Source organism: Carcharodon carcharias, chromosome 9 (genome assembly GCF_017639515.1).
Source record: "Carcharodon carcharias isolate sCarCar2 chromosome 9, sCarCar2.pri, whole genome shotgun sequence".
Classification (NCBI taxonomy): Eukaryota; Metazoa; Chordata; class Chondrichthyes; order Lamniformes; family Lamnidae; genus Carcharodon; species Carcharodon carcharias.
Window position 1 is genome coordinate 64,758,121 of NC_054475.1, and position 16,027 is coordinate 64,774,147.

The window sequence follows — 16,027 nt, forward strand, 5'->3', positions numbered from 1 at the left end:
ACATACACACACAAATTCTTAGTTCACAGACCACTCTGAAGAAACGCCTTTTATGTGGCTGTGACAGAATGCAGCAATGAAGGGGTAAAGAAAGAAACAAGATGAAGACTGACCCAACAAAACAAAAAAAAGAGAAAACACACATAGAGCAAAATGGAAACAGGGGTTATGATCTAAAATTGTTCAACTCAATGTTGAGTCCAGAGTTGTTCGTCAACTCTGAATGTTAGAAGGGATATATATATATATATATATGTATATATCATATATCTGGGCACTTACCAGTGTGTCACACATACTCTTCGCGACTACCTTTCCTTATTTGTTACAGAGCGGTTGAGAGTAAATATTTATAGACAATCCCTTCATTCAGGGTATCAGGTGCCATATTTTGCTGGGACATCTTTTGGCAGCACGAAGTGCCAGGAGGGCAGCAAGTTCTCTTTCTGTTGATAACATACAAGCCAATGAGAACAAAGTGTTTCCAGGATAGTGGGGCAGAGTAACAGTTGGATTGACAATTATCAAAGCAGCAGGGGCAGAGTGAGAGGCAGACTGACAAAATTCTCTATCTGAGAGAGATAAGGATGCTCAGTGGGTGAGTTGTAGTGGAAGAGAATCAAGAGATATGGAGATAGGATAGCAAAGTAGAGCTGATGTGGAAGATCAACCATGATCTTCTTGCATAGTAGAACAGCTTGAAGGGGCTGAATGGCCGATAAATGCTCCGATTATTAAATTCCATTGAGGTCTCGATTAACAGTTTCCATTGCAGTAGAAGGAGGCGGGACGAGCCGGTTTCCATGACAGCGGGAGGCGGGCCGAGAGATGGTTTCCATGGTAGCAAGGGGCGGAGTGCGAGGCGGTTTCCATGGCAGCACGGGGCGGGGCGAGAGACGGTTTCCATGGCAGCACGGGGCGGGGCGAGACATGATTCCATGGCAGCAGGGGGCGGGGCAAGGCTGCAGTGCGGCTGTGGAAAGCGGGATGATGAAGGATCCGATCGGCTTCCTGCGGCGGCAGCAGGAGGCGGATAACGGGGATGGCGCCGAGCGCTGGCAGCGGATGGAGAACTTCTACAATAGGAGGTAGCAGGCCCCCCCCGGTGTCACCAGGGTCCTGGCCTCGGGCTGGCGATGCTCCAGTGTCTCTGGAGCCTGAGCTGGCTTCAGTGCCGGGAGAGGCTGCAGGACACGCCCTCCTTTACCCTGACATGGGGCTGGGCCGGAGTAAGGGATCGCCCCGCCCGCTGAGTTGCAGGAGGCTGGATTCGACTGGACCCCAAACCCGGCCCGGCCAGGCCATGGTGACTGGGCTAAAAACCCTCATCCTGCACTCCGCCTCCCCTACCCCCTACCCCTCCTCCCTCCCTCCCTCCGTCCCTTGGCTCCGCTCAGCACCCACCCTCTGCTCAGGCTCAGCCCCCCGCGCTCAGCCAGTTGGTTGATCCACCAAGGTCTGCATTTTCTCCATTCGGGTGCATTTCAAGCACCTTCTGTCCTTATTGCTATTCTTTGAAACAGTCCAGAGGGATAGGCTGCCTCACACTACTGTTTCATATGAGTCTTTGACAATCTGTGGCACTTCCTTAAAGATTAACCCTATTCTCTGCTTTCAATCCAGGCTCTGGCATCAACTCACAGTGGAACTACTGGAGTTCACACTGATTCCTTGTTTCCCATCTGGCGATAACCTTTTGCAGGTACGATTATTGATAGTTCAGACTAAATCTTCAAAAGGAAATATAAAGCAGATGTTTCATCAACTCGGTTATTGTGGGTGAAATAGAGGTGGAGTTTTCACTATTCTCATCTGAAATGCAGAGTGACAGATCTGGATCTGCAGTTGCAAAGCCTTAGACTGTCACAATATGTGTTTCGCCATCATTGAATACTGAGAACACTGCAAACGCTGGAACTGTGAAATTAAAACAGAAAATGCTGGATGCACTCAGCAGGTCAGGCAGCATCTGTGGAGAGAGAAATAATTAACATTGTGAATCATCAGATGAAATGTCCTTAATCCTAACATTAATTATTTTCTTCTTCACCGATGCTGCCTGAGCTGCTAAGTGTTTTAGCCCCCTTGAGTTAGCCAGTGCCACTTTACATCCACTGCTCAGTGTCCAACCCAAGTTTTGTCTGACTTCTAAACCATTTCCTGCAGCTTTGTTTGGAGTGTTTTCCCCCTTTTTCATTGCAGAAGGTGACAGGTTTCATACATAACCTCTGAGTCTTCCCTGTACAAATAGCTTGTTAGAAAACACAGTACTGTATAAACTAGTGACTTTTCGCTGCACGTTTATATAGACAGTATAAATAAGACTCGTAACCTGTCCAGACAGTATGTGCATTTGCTCCATTATCAACCTGGATGGATAGATCACACTTGAAATAGGTTGATTTGTTCATCAATCTAGAATTTCTTTGATTGATTTTGATAGATGTTTGATCAAATGATAGCCTGGTCACAACATTTATACAGCATAGCAAACCATCCCAAGATGCTTCACAGAAGTGAGGGTGTTGGGTGGGCACATGTGACTGGAGGCAGCATTGGGCAAGTGGGTCAGAGCCAGCAATGTGGAGCTCCAGCCTCGGTTTGCTTTGTTTGCTTAACTTTGTTGCAATTTCATGTTTGATTCTCATCTATTAGGTTTCCACCCTTACAACACTGCTGAAATGGCCCTTACCAAAGTCAAAAATGACATTCTTGGTGACCATGGCAAGCTATCCCTCCTCATCCTTCTGGACCTGTCTGAAGTCTTAGATGTGGTTGACCACATCATCCTCCTCCAACTCCACTGGGCTGGGTGGGACTGCATTCAACTGGTGTCATTCTTAACTATCCAGTCGTAGCCAGTGAATCATCTTCAGTGACTTCTCTTCCTGCTCCTGCACTTTCCTGATCTCCAAAAAGATCTGTCCTTAACCCCTTCTAATTCTCATCTACCTGTTACCCCTCAGCAATATCATCTGAAAAAAACAATGTCAGGTTCCATATATGTGCTAGCAACACTTACCCTATCACCATCACTTCTCTCAACCCTTCCACTGGCACTGATTTGTCATGCTGCTTATCTGACATTTGCTATTAGGTGGGCAGCCATTTTCTCCAATTTAATATTGGGGAAAGTTGAAGTCATGCCTTTGGTTCTTGCCACAAACTCTGTTCCCTGGCCATCAGTTCAACCTCTCCCTCTAGCAACTGTCTGAATCTGAGCACAAACCATTCACAGCCTTGGTGTAGTGTTTGATCCCAAGATGAACATTCGGCCACATATCCACTCCATCTCTTAGACCACCTGCCACCATCTCTGTAACATCTCTCAAAACTTTGCACTGTCTCAGCTTATGTGCTGCTGAAAGCCTCATCTGTGTCTTTGTTACCTCTAGACTGGACTATTGGGGGAGAGTGATGTGGTGGTGTTGTCACAGGACTGGTAATCCAGAGACCCAGGGTAATACTCTGGGGACTCGGGTTCTAATCCCACCATGGCAGATGGCGGAATTTGAATTCAGTAAAAATCTTGAATTAAAAGTTTAATGATGACCATGAGAAAAAGCCATTGTCGATTGTCAAAAAAACCTATCTGGTTCACTAATGTCCTTTAGGGAGGGAATTCTGCTGACCTTACCTGGTCTGATCTACATGTGACTCCAGACCCGTAGCAATGTGGTTGACTCTGAAATGGCCTAGCAAGCCATTCAGCTCAAGGGCAATTAGGGATAGACAATAAATGCTGGCCTAACCAGCGACGTCCACATCCCATGAACGAATAAAAAAAAAAATTCCACTCCACTTCCATCTACCAACCGACATAAACTTGTGCTCATCCACAACTCTGCTGTTCACAACTTAACTGGCACTAGATCCCCATCATCCATCAGCCCTATGCTTGCTGTCCTATGTTGGCTCCTGGTCCAGCAATATATCAATTTTAAAATTCTCATTTTTTTCAAATCTTTCTATGGCCTCTTATCTCTGTAACTTCCTGCAGCCCTATAAGCCTTTGAGATTATTTGTGCTACTCCAGTTCTATCTTCTTGTGCAGTCCTGATTTTAATCACACTGCCACTGGTGACAGTGCCTTCAGCTGCAATGGCCCTAAGCTCTGGAATCCCTTTCTAAACCTCTCTGCCTCTCCATGTCTCCCTCCTTCTTTAAGATGCTCCTTAAAACCTACCTCTCTGACTAAGAGTTTGGTTAACTCTCCTGATATCTTTTTATGTGGCTTGGTGTCGAATTTTGTTTGATAACGTTCCTGTTAAACACCTTGGGCCATTTTGCTATGTTAAAGGCACTATATAAATATAAGTTGTTACTGATGTTGTTTATATGAGGCTATTAGTTTCGATATCAGCATAGCCTGTTGGTGGAATCAAGTTTGCAGATTGGAGTGACTTCACTGTTGGGTTTTCATCAGCTTTTGATTTTGTCATTACCGTTGATATTTAGCAATTCAGAATAAAAAGTGACTGTAAAAACATGACCAGCTGTGACAAGTCTGCCTACAGAACAGTAACAATCATTCATACCACATGTGTATGCTCCAGATATAACACTGCCTTTTCTAATCTTTTGCAGTTATATGAACACTTCATAAGTGACTTTGAGCATAGGTAAGCATATGACAAGATAATGCAGGCCTGGGACATGATTGCAGACAATTTGGATTTAACCAGGCCTGGAACATATGATCTGTTTTTCCAAGAGTTCTAAAAATGAGCTGAGTTTAAACCTTTGGAGTCTGCACTCCTGACGAGAAACATTGATGAGAATTAATAGGACTCTGCTGACTGGAAAGTGTCAATGTTGGTGTGGCGCATAGTGGAGTGTTTACTCACTCTAGTCTGTGGTAATCACCTCAGTTTAAGATGTAATGGGAATAGAGTGACTTTTGGAATCAATAATAAAAGGGTACCAAGAACATTGTGAATGTGACAGCTATAATATGGCATTTTTAATACATACTCAAAATGATAATAAAAGGTGCTGGAAGTACTCAGGAACATTGGAAGAACGGAAAGGACAAATTAATGTTTTGGATAGATTCTTTGGCTCTCAAATGTTTTTATCCATTCCCATGATATAGACATTGCGAACAATAATGGCATTTATTGCCTGTAGCTAGTTGCTGTTGAAAAGGTGGTGGTTAGCTGCTCTACCTTGAACCACTAGTCTGTGTGGTGAATGTGCTTTCATAGTTCTGTTAGGGTGTTCCAGGATTTTGACTCAACAGTGATGGATAGATGGAGAATTGATCCTTCCTTTCTGCTCTATCTGGGCCCCTCATAATTTTGTATGCCTCAATTAAATCTCCTCTCAGCCACCCAAAGGAAACAACCCCAGCCTATCCAATCTTTCCTCATAGCTAAATTTTTCCACTCGTGGGAACATCCTCATAACTCCTTCGTACCCTCTTTAGTGTGATCACATCCTTTCTGTACACAGTACTCCAACTGTGGCCTGTGTTCCAGCATGGTCACTGGGCAGATAAGTGGCAGATGGAATTTAACCCTGAAAGGTGTGAGGTGATACAGTTTGGAAGGAGTAATTTGACAAGGAAGTATTCAATGAACGGCAGGAACAAAGGGACCTTGGCATGTGTGTCCATAGATCTCTGAAGGCAGAGGGGCATGTTAGTGGGGTGGTGAAAAAGGCATATGGGACACTTGCCTTTAATAATCGAGGCATAGATTACAAAAATAGGTAGGTCATGTTGGAGTTGTATAGAACCTTGGTGAGGCCACAGCTGCAGTACTGTGTGCAGTTGTGGTCACCACATTATAGGAAGGATGTGATTGCACTGGCGGAGGTGCAGAGGAGATTCACCAGGAAGTTGCCTGGGATGAAACATTTAAGTTACGAAGAGAGGTTGGATAGACTTGGATTGTTTTTATTGGAGCAGAGAAGACCGAGGGGCGACCTGATCAAGGTGTACAAGATTATGAGGGGCATGGACAGGGTGGATAGGGAGCAGCTGTTCCCCTTAGTTGAACGGTCAGTCACGAGGGGACATAAGTTCAAGGTGAGGGGCAGGAGGTTTGGGGGGATGTGAGAAAAAACTTTCTTACCCAGAGGGTGGCGATGGTCTGGAGTGCACTGTCTGGGAGGGTGGTGGAAGTGGGTTACCTCACATCTTTTAAAAAGTACTTGGATGAGCACTTGGCACGTCATAATATTCAAGGCCATGGGCCAAGTGCTGATAAATGGGATTAGGTAGGTAGGTCAGGTGTTTCTCACATGTCGGTGCAGATTCAATGGGCCGAAGAGCCTTTTCTGCACTGTGATTCTATGATAACCTCCCTGTTCTTACCAATAAAGGTATGTATCGCATTTACTTTCTTGACCACCTTGTCTAGCTATCCAGCCATCTTCAGGGACTGTGGACATACTCTGAGGAAAAGCTTCTCAGAATCCTACCATTCGTTCTGTATTCCCTTACCTTGTTTCTCCTCTCCAAATTCTCCCGATTAAATTCCATTTGCCATATTCTACCCATTATCTTCTGCAGTCTACAGGTCTCTTCCTCACTATCAACCACACAGCCAATTTTTGTAACAATCATGCCCCTAAATGTTGCCCACATCCCAAAAACAAAGCAAATTCCCAATTGCATGCACAGCACTCTGCGCTGCAGCTGACTTCAGAATACACTCGATGCTGCCAGTTGATGCATACTTGAGAGCTGCCCTTCTCATGAGTGCAAACATTCAGCAGAACGGCCAGGGGATTGATTTGTGACTAATTCAAATATTTTATTTCCATCTATTCTGAAATGGTTGAATTCAGTAGTCAACACTGAAGGTTCACTGTTATAGCACTAATTCTGGGATTAATGTTCTCTCACACAGAATAAATCCATTGTCCCTGGTGGAAATTATTCTACGTGTGGTTCGACAGATGAGTGGTATGTTTTTTAATTCCATTTTGGTATATCTATTTGTCTTGGCGGTTTGTACTTTACCTTATCAACCTTGCATATGTGTTTGTACTCCACATTTTAAAGATTTTAAATCATAATGTAAATGTCCTAAATTAATGGAAATTTGCCCAGGCGCGCAGACCACAGCTAGTTAGAGGGCATGGAATGTGTTTTTGCTGTGTCTGTTTTAACAGGCTGTGAAAGGCTACAGCACCACTTCAAGGCCCAAGTAAGAATAATAGGCATTAGTGTTATTCACTGATTTCAATCTACTGGGAGCATGATGGTGCAGCAGATAGAGGATATTATACTATTATATAATGTTATGGTGTATTTCTCCAAAATTCAGATTGGTTTTGCACTCAGGACTAGGAATGTCTATTAACCATGTGACATCATTGTGTATTAATTTGTCTTCTACGCAGTTCAGTGTTTTAGAGGCAGGACCCTTACAGTAAAAACTCCTGTCATATCTGGAACACTGTTTAATTTGCAGTAACGGGCCATTTGTGGCTAATTGCATTTCTGATCAGTGTGACAAAAGATGAGTAATAGACATCATTGTTGGTCATGTGATCTCTATGCACAGTGTATGGATGTGAAGATAATATAAGAAATAGGAGCAGCCTGTTAAACCTGCACTATCATTCAATACAATTATGGCTGATATGCCCCAACTCTGCTTTCCTGCCTGCTTCCCATATCCTTTGATTCCTTAAGAGATCAACAATCTATCTTTCCCAGCCTTGAATATACTCATTGATGGAGCAACTGCAACCTCTGGGGTTGAGAAATCCAATGATTCACAACCCTTTGAGTAAAGAAACTTCTCATCTTAACCTGAAGCGATCCCTTGTCTTGACACTGTGTACTTTAATCTCGATTTGTTGGTAACATGGTGAGATGAAAAGTAGAGAGGACAACATTTTTGTTCATTAAGAGTGCATTATTTCCTTGGTTACTGGCTGGTAGTGAACGTTTGTAAATATATGCATGTGAAGTACATTTACCTGTGTGGAATGAGTGTATTTAAGATGTTTTTAACTAAAATCAGTAGCTAAAGTAGTATATCTGCAAACACACTCTGTCTAGTCAGTGATCCCCAATCAATAACACTGGCTAGAGACCAAATTTTAATGGCCAGCTTTATTACAATATTGTTACAGTACTGTCCCTACTCTTTTAAAACAACATACTTTAGAACTTGTCAAGAGGAGCAATATTAGTGCAAGGGAATAGATCCCATTTCAGGCAACTAGTGTCAGCATTGAGTGCTCCCTGGTAAGGTACAGTATGAGCTGCATTTAGCATAAAGCTCCCTCTGTTCTGTATCAATAACAAGCCTCAGCTTCACTGAGTGCCCCCTACTGTACTAATGTGAGATTTATTTATCTTTCAGATCAGCTATCCTATATTAGTGATTGTTAATTAGTGCCGAATTGGAGACAGGTGCTATGTCTAATATGAACTGCATGCTAGCTCATTTCATTGCCAAGAGACAGTGGAGGGCTCCATCTCATAAGTCTGTGTGAAGTTGCAGCCAGGTCCTGGAGGTGAAAGACCACTACCACTGTGCTACCAATTCCCTAGTTCCCATTGAATTTAAGTGAGGTCTGAATCCTGTGTGCACATGGTAAACCTACTAGAACAACTTGAATTTAGCATCTTTAACATAGTAAAATATCCCAAGGCATTTCACAAGAGTGTTATCAAATAAAAGCTGACACCCAGCTTTGTAAGTATTAGGAAATATTATCAAAAGCTTCGTCAAAGAAATATGTTTTAAGGAGCTTTTTACAGAAGTTAGAGAAGTGGAGAGGTTCAGGGAGAGAACTCCAGAGTTCAGGATCTGGACAGCCAATTGTAGAGCGATTAAAATCTGGGATGCTCAAGATGCCAAAATTGGAGCAGTGCCAATATCATGAGGTTTTTTGAACTGGAGGAGGTTAATGATGGAGAGGGGCAAGGCCGTGAATGGATTTGAAAACCAGAATGCAAATTTTAAAATTGAGGTGCAGTCAGACCTTATGCTCCTTGGGAGTAATAACAGTTGGGAAAATAAACCGGTAAATCATTTTGACGTGACCTTTACTTTATCTTTTTCCCCCTGAAGGAGCTGAATGTTACTCAGTGTTTACCCTGGGACACTCTTAGCACCCCAATGCCATTTTTTGTGTGAGCCCTCGATAGTGCACAAGCTGCTAATCCATTTAAGACATCTGTCCTGAACCTTCTTGAAAGACTTGAGCTATACAGCTTGATTTATGGATAATAGTTGAGTATGGGAACCTGAGGACCTTTTCCCCTTCTGCAGCCCCTCCTCTCAGCCCAGAGGTGCTAGAAGCAGTTATAGAACTCCTTCAGCTGAGATGGGTTAGCTCAGCACAGACCAGCAGCTGCTGAGGCAGTACGAATAGGTGAATATTTAAGTTACAGAGGATGCATTAAATTGTGTAGACAGCATACACTCTCGCCAGGGATATCCTGATGGTTCGGTGAGTTAGCTGGCGGTCAGTGCTGCACTGAGCCATGTGGACCAGAAGGTTTAGACATTGATCCATGCAGTTGTTCCATCTGAGCCATGACAGCTATTGAGGTGCAACAATCTGTTTTTGATCCCAAAGGCGTTGGATGGGTGGGAGGGGGAAACTACCCTGATTTCCTACTACTCATTGTGAACCATTGAACCCTGCTGGAACGTGCATGTCTGCGAAGGTTGAAAGAAAGAAAAAAGACTTGCATATATATAGTGTCTTTTGTTACCTTGTTGTCCCAAAAACTTTAAAACCAATTAAGTACTTTAATGTGTAGTCGCTATTGTAATGTAGGAAATGCTGCACAGCAAGCTCCCACAAACAGCATTGTGAAGTTGACCAGAATGTGTTTGATGTGGATTGAAGGATAATTATGGGCTTAGAAACCAGGTTGAGCATTCCTCTTCAATATGGTGCTGTGGGATCGTTCATGTCCACCAAGGCACGTAGGAGGGGTCTCAGTTTAATGTTTCACCCGAAAGACATTGCAGCATTTTTTCAGTAGAGTGTCAGCCTGAGTTACATGGTCAAGTCTCTGAAGTGGGACTTGAACCCATGACCTTCTGAGCCACAAGTGAGGGTTTTCACTGAGGCATGGCTGATACGTTGTGTCGGGTGACGATGAGATCGGGCTTGACTCCCAGTTGGAAAGCCTTCCTATGCTTCTTTGTCTTGAATACTTTCCCTTCTGAAGGCTGCTATCAACTACAGAATTGTGCATTAGTGAAACCCAGCACTTATCGGTGGGGGGGAAGTGAGATTGTGTAGTAGCTGGTCCCTGACTTACCTGCCATGGTGACAGGATGGTCTTTGCACAAAATAATCTTTCAGATGCCTCTCTCATTTGAGGATTAAATGTGTCATTGTATCATAAATATGTTGAATGGTTTTGTGTAAAATGCCATCACAATGGAATGAAAATTAAAGTAGTGAAAGATCAATGAAAGGGTTGATTGGCGCCCATCCTGCAAATTGGAGATTTGCACCTTGACTTTGGTTTCCTTGTATTTCTTCCTCAGATGCACAAATGGCTTTAAATCTACTTGAAAAGACATGGGAGAAGGTAAGGTGGAAAAGACAGTATTAAACTGCTTCAGTACCTTAATATCCAATTTATATTGTACTTCAACCAGTAATTGCATTTGAAACTTTCAGAATCTGTTGATGTGTTGAATGCTTATTAAACTAATGCTTTTTCTTACAAAAGCCAAATACTGGGGATGTTGGCAATTGGCAATAACAACAAAATACTGGAAACATTCTGGCCGTACAATGTTTGGGGACAGAGAAACATTCACTGTTTCAGCTCGACCTTTCATAACTGGGAAAAATCAGAAATGTAATAGGTTTTAAGCAAGTGAACTAAAGGGAAGGTCTGTGATGGGGTGGAAGACAGGAGAAATTAAATAGCAAAAAAGTTGGTGGTGTAGGATCAAGGGGAGGCTACTTAATAAGATAAGAGCCCATGGTGTTGGGGTAGTATATTAGCATGGATAGAGAACTGGCTAACTATTGGAAGACAGAGTTGGGATAAGGAGGGCATTTTCAGGATGGCAACCTGTAACTAGTGGAGTGCCACAGGGATCGGTGCTGGGGCCTCAAATTATTTATAATATATATTAATGACTTAGATGAGGGAAGTGAATGTACTGTTGCCAAGTTTGCGGATGACACAAAAATAGGTGGGAAGGCAGTGAGGATGACAGTCTACAGAGGGATATAGACAGGTTAAGTGAGTGGGCAAAAACTTGGCAGATGAAATATAATGTGGGAAAATGTGAGGTTACGTACATTGGCAGGAAGCATAGCGGAGCTGAATATTATTTAAATGGAGAAAGCTTCAGCACATAGATTTGGGAGTTCTTGTGCATGAATCCCAAAAAGCTAACATACAAGTTCAGCAGTTAATAGGGAAGGCAAATGGAATGTTGGCCTTTATTTCAAAGGGAATGGAGTATAAAAATAGGGAAATCTTGCTAAAACTATACAAGGCACTAGTTAGACCACACCTAGAATACTGTGAACAATTTTGGTCCCCTTATCTAAGGAAAGATATACTGGCATTGGAGGCGGTCCAGAGAAGGTTCATAGGTTGATCCTGGGTATGGAGGAATTTTCTTATGAGGAGAGCTTGAGTCGGTTGGGCCTGCACTCATTGGAGTTTAGAAGAATGAGAGGTGACCTTATTGAAACACATAAGATTCTTAAGGGGCTTGACAGGGTAGATGCTGAGAGGTTGTTTCCCTTTTTGGGTGAGTAGGACCAGAGGGCATAATCTCAGAGTAAGGAGGCGCCCATTTAAGACAGAGATGAGGAGGAATTTCTTCTCTGAGGGTAGTGAATCTGTGGAATTCTTTACCACAGAGGGCTGTGGGAGCTGAGTCGTTAAGTATATCCAAGGCTTAGATAGACAGATTTTTAATCAGTAAGGGAATCGGGGGTTATGGGGAAAAGGAAGGAAAATGGAATTGAGGATTATCAGATCAGCCATGACCTCGTTGAATGGTGGAACAGACTCGATGGGCCGAATGACATACTTCTACTCCTACATCTTATGGTTTTATGAGTGGCAACGGGGCAAGTAAAGGAACGCATGCATTTTCATGTTTGGGTATGGTTCCACAGGGACGGGGATTGGTTCAGGTTTGGGTGCAGTTCCATGAGGACCATAAATGATTCAAGTGCTGGTTCAAAGATTTGTGCTGGGAAATTGGCAGAACAAGGCCTGAAGGTGAGCGGCAGTTGTTCCAAGGCCCATGGGAAATGGAAGGATTTTAGGAATGTGGTGTGGAATGGCAAACCCGCAGAAACAACTGTTAAGAGATCCAGTTCGAAGGGTGGCTGGGTAAATATTAGGAAATGCATAATTGGTCAGATGAGGTTGGGAATAGGCCAGAATCTGTCCAGGGCTTCAAGCTAGAATTCTAGAAATGAAGATCTGCTTTACACTAAGTATCTCTGTGAAACTGAAAGGTTAGGTATAATGGCAAGTGTTCAAACCTCTTGCATAAATTAGACCCTAGGAATGACAGAAATAACATGCATGACCTTCCTGTCAGCAATGGAAGTCTTTTATATTTATCGATAAAGGTACAGAGCGTTTGCATGTACTAACTTGATGGACAGCAGACCTGGAGTAAAACCATCTTGGAGAGATCCAAAAGCCATCCATGTGGGATGTCCCAGGAACTGATCACAACCTTTTGTCTTTGATCTGACAGGTGAAGGGTAATGATGAAGCCATGATTCTCTGTAGGACTGCTATTGCTGCCATTAAAATCAAAATTGGGGACCTCCAGGAAACAAAGGTAATAAAGAACACGAAAATTCTGTAGCAGGTGGACAGAGCTGGAAGGAGAGCCAGTGTTAGTCTTATCAGGGGGAGTAAAAAGAGTACAATTTAAAATGGAATATCACTGGCAGCTTTGGATAAGCTCAAGTTTACAGAGGATGCAAGATGGGAGGCTAGCCAGGAGAGCAGAGGTAACAATGGCATGGGCATAAGTGACTACATTTCAAAAGTAATGTACTGCCTGTGACGTATTTTGGTACGTCTTAAGCTCGTAAAATGTGTTATATAAGTGCAAATTCTGCCTTCCTTCCTGAGGGTGGCACCTAAACCCCTCCAACATTGCTGTCTGGTGATCAACTGGGAGTGAAGTTCAGCATATTGAGAATTCCTTGAATTCCAGAAAAAATCACTCCAGTGCATTTGTGATTTTTGTACTATGGGGAAGAATTTGCCCCCCAACCGTTGGGGGGAAGTGCAGGAGCATGCGCGTGTAGGCACGCCTCCGATCGGCACCTCTAATTGGGGGCGCGCCGCCATTTTACATGGGCGGGCCAATTAAGGTCTGCCCAGTGTGATGTCTGCCAAGAATTACTATGCACTCCCTGTGCGTGGCATGTGTGTGAAAGAACACACTCATCTCCCTGAGGCCATGTGTTGCCTCGGAGATCGGTGCCAAATTTAAAAAATGGTCAATGTACAAAAATAAAATTTCCCTGACATGGCCCCTCATGTGACACTGTCACGTGAGTTGGGAAATGTCCATCACTTTTAATCAAACTTCTATTAAATTTTTTAAAACCCTCATGAAATCTAATCCAGTCCGTGGATGAGGTTTCATGCTTTTTCTGAAGCCTGCTAGGGCTTCCAGCGTGCCTGACAACCTTAAGGTTGGACCAGCAGGTCCATTAATTACTTGAATTAGTTTTTAAATGGTCTCAACAGGCTGTTGACAGGTCGGTGGGTGCACAGCTGATTCGGCTGCGTCCCCGCCGAACTGAAAATTGAAATGACGCGGGTGACATCAGGAGTTCTGCGCAACATCATCCCGCATCATTTGACGTGTCGGCAAGCAGCCCCCCCACCCCGCTCACCAACCTCAATATCCTGGCTATGAAGTTGCTGGAGTGTTCTGTTGAGTTGCTGTGTGAAAATGTGCTCACTGAAAGATTAACAGTTATGAAATAATCTGAGAGTTTCGGGAATGATCTGAATCCTATGAGAATAATCTTTGTATCCGTGTATGTGAAACCTGTACAAATTAATACTCCAAAAAAATGGAAACATATTGAGAGACCCAAATAAGTTGCATGCTAAAAGATGAGAGGCATTCTGAAATATCTCAAATTTACAAATTACAAACTATGGCCAACCTTAATTCACCACATTCTTTTACAACTTAAAACATGGCACAGTGGGTCAGTACGGACAGCTTTGGGTTTTTGAAAGAAGCTCCTTACTCAGTAGCCAAAGCAGGCAGAGAAGCCATTTATCTCTGGGATTGACAGTTTGCAAGGCTCTGTCCCAGAGGTAGAACCCTAGGCTTCTCCACCTCAATCGATAGAATTTTGCCCTTGGCAAGTGGGCTCAGCGGTCGGGAAGCCAACTACTGCCCGAGATTGGCACCGCACCGCAATTTCACGTTGGCGGGCCAATTAAGGCCCGCCAGCATGAAACGTGAGCGGCAGCGCTGAGTGCTGTCTGTGTGTGGGGGGTGGGTGAGGAGGGCGAACAGGCCGAGCACGAAATTCGCGTATGAGTGATCGCTTCATAATCTCCCTGAGGCAGAGATGCCCCAGGGAGATGAAGAGATATAAAAAAAAAGAAAATAAAAATGTAATAAAACATGTCTCCCCTTGTGACTCTGTCACATGAGCAGGGACATGTGATTAATGAAAAATTAAAGTTTTTATTTTATTTTTTATTTGCTTTTGGTAACCTCATCCCACCCGTGGATGAGGTTTCTAAAGAAATGCAAAGGCCACTTGGCCTTTTCGCCTGCCCGTCAACCATTAGGTTGGACAGGCAGTGAAAAATTTACGTTAATTGATTACTTAATGGCCTTAACAGGCCTTTTAATTGTTGGCAGGTGTGCTGCCAGCTCTGGCACGCGCCCGCTGACCGAACCACCTCATGACTGCTCATTGACGTCAGCACGCTCGGCCGATGTCAACACGTATCATTTCACGCTCGAGTGGGTCAGGCGCGACCCCGCCCACCAAGTGAAAATTTCCCCCCTAAGCATACTGATGATGAACTCCCATTCTACTAAATGTTTTTACAATGCACACAATGACCATTTTGAAAATAAAGACATCCGCCAGAAAAAAAGCTGATGACTGTCCCTAAGGTGTCTATAATTTACAGGTTGCACTGTATATCAATTGGAGGCAGTGTACAGTGATAAAAGATGTGATTCTTCAATTTATATTGTAATCTTCCAATACATCATTATCTCTTCCTTTGTGTTTGTTTGGTGATATTTCCCAATCTAACCTGTTACATTGACCCTTCCACTTGTTAGAAAATCATTGAAGAAGTTGATGAGATGCTGCAGAAGTTGCCGGGGGTGACATCTGTCCACGGCCGGTTTTATGACACTTCCAGCAGTTACTATCAGGTGGTGGGTGACCATGCTGCTTACTATAGGGAGGCTCTGCGGTATCTCGGCTGCACCGAACTCTCTGACTTATCAAGTAAGTATCAAGCTCTGTTCCTTTTAGAAACATTGCAGTTTATCTCTTTTAGTGACTGCTGGTTTTAGGGAGCTTATTAGAAAGAATCTATATAATTTCTTGCTCTTTCCTCATTCCTCCTTTAACATTTTTTCTCAATTAATTATTTGCAAATCTTCTGCAAACTAATATAGATTCTGATTTCACCTCTGTTTTTGGTTTTACATTCTGGGGAATAAGTTGGATAATTATGAATCTTCAGAAACTTTGCTGTGAATTTAAAATGTGTCTCAAGACATGGCAAATTATTAGAGAGCTTGATTCTACACAGTCAAGCGATAGTGACCTTGAATGAAATGGAAGCATCCAGCAGTCAGAATGACACAACATTGATTCACCTTATTTGCAAAGGGTTTCAAATGTATTTTACTACAAGACAAATTCCTTACGTGTGTGTCTGTGTGTGTGTGCGTGTTTTGTCTGTATTAAGCAGATCAGAGAGCCTGATTTCAATGAGACATAAAAGTTGTCTGATACTCTGCCTCCACAAATTCAGGAGGAGATTTCCTCTGTGTGCAATGTGTAATAAACTCATCAGCTT

At 43.2% G+C, this 16,027-nt stretch overlaps 1 protein-coding gene across 1 annotated transcript in view; it reads left to right on the forward strand.

Annotated features, from left to right (window-relative positions):
• The first annotated feature begins 948 nt into the window (after positions 1 to 948).
• The window catches only part of LOC121282616 (26S proteasome non-ATPase regulatory subunit 13-like), a 51,105-nt gene continuing 36,026 nt past the window's right edge, over positions 949 to 16,027 (forward strand). Inside the window, exons 1-7 of the mRNA XM_041196396.1 lie at positions 949 to 1,088; positions 1,624 to 1,702; positions 4,588 to 4,622; positions 6,858 to 6,913; positions 10,482 to 10,525; positions 12,684 to 12,770; positions 15,276 to 15,447. Coding sequence (XP_041052330.1) covers positions 988 to 1,088; positions 1,624 to 1,702; positions 4,588 to 4,622; positions 6,858 to 6,913; positions 10,482 to 10,525; positions 12,684 to 12,770; positions 15,276 to 15,447 — 574 coding nt within the window. The 5' untranslated portion in view covers positions 949 to 987. The remainder of the gene's footprint in view (positions 1,089 to 1,623; positions 1,703 to 4,587; positions 4,623 to 6,857; positions 6,914 to 10,481; positions 10,526 to 12,683; positions 12,771 to 15,275; positions 15,448 to 16,027) is intronic.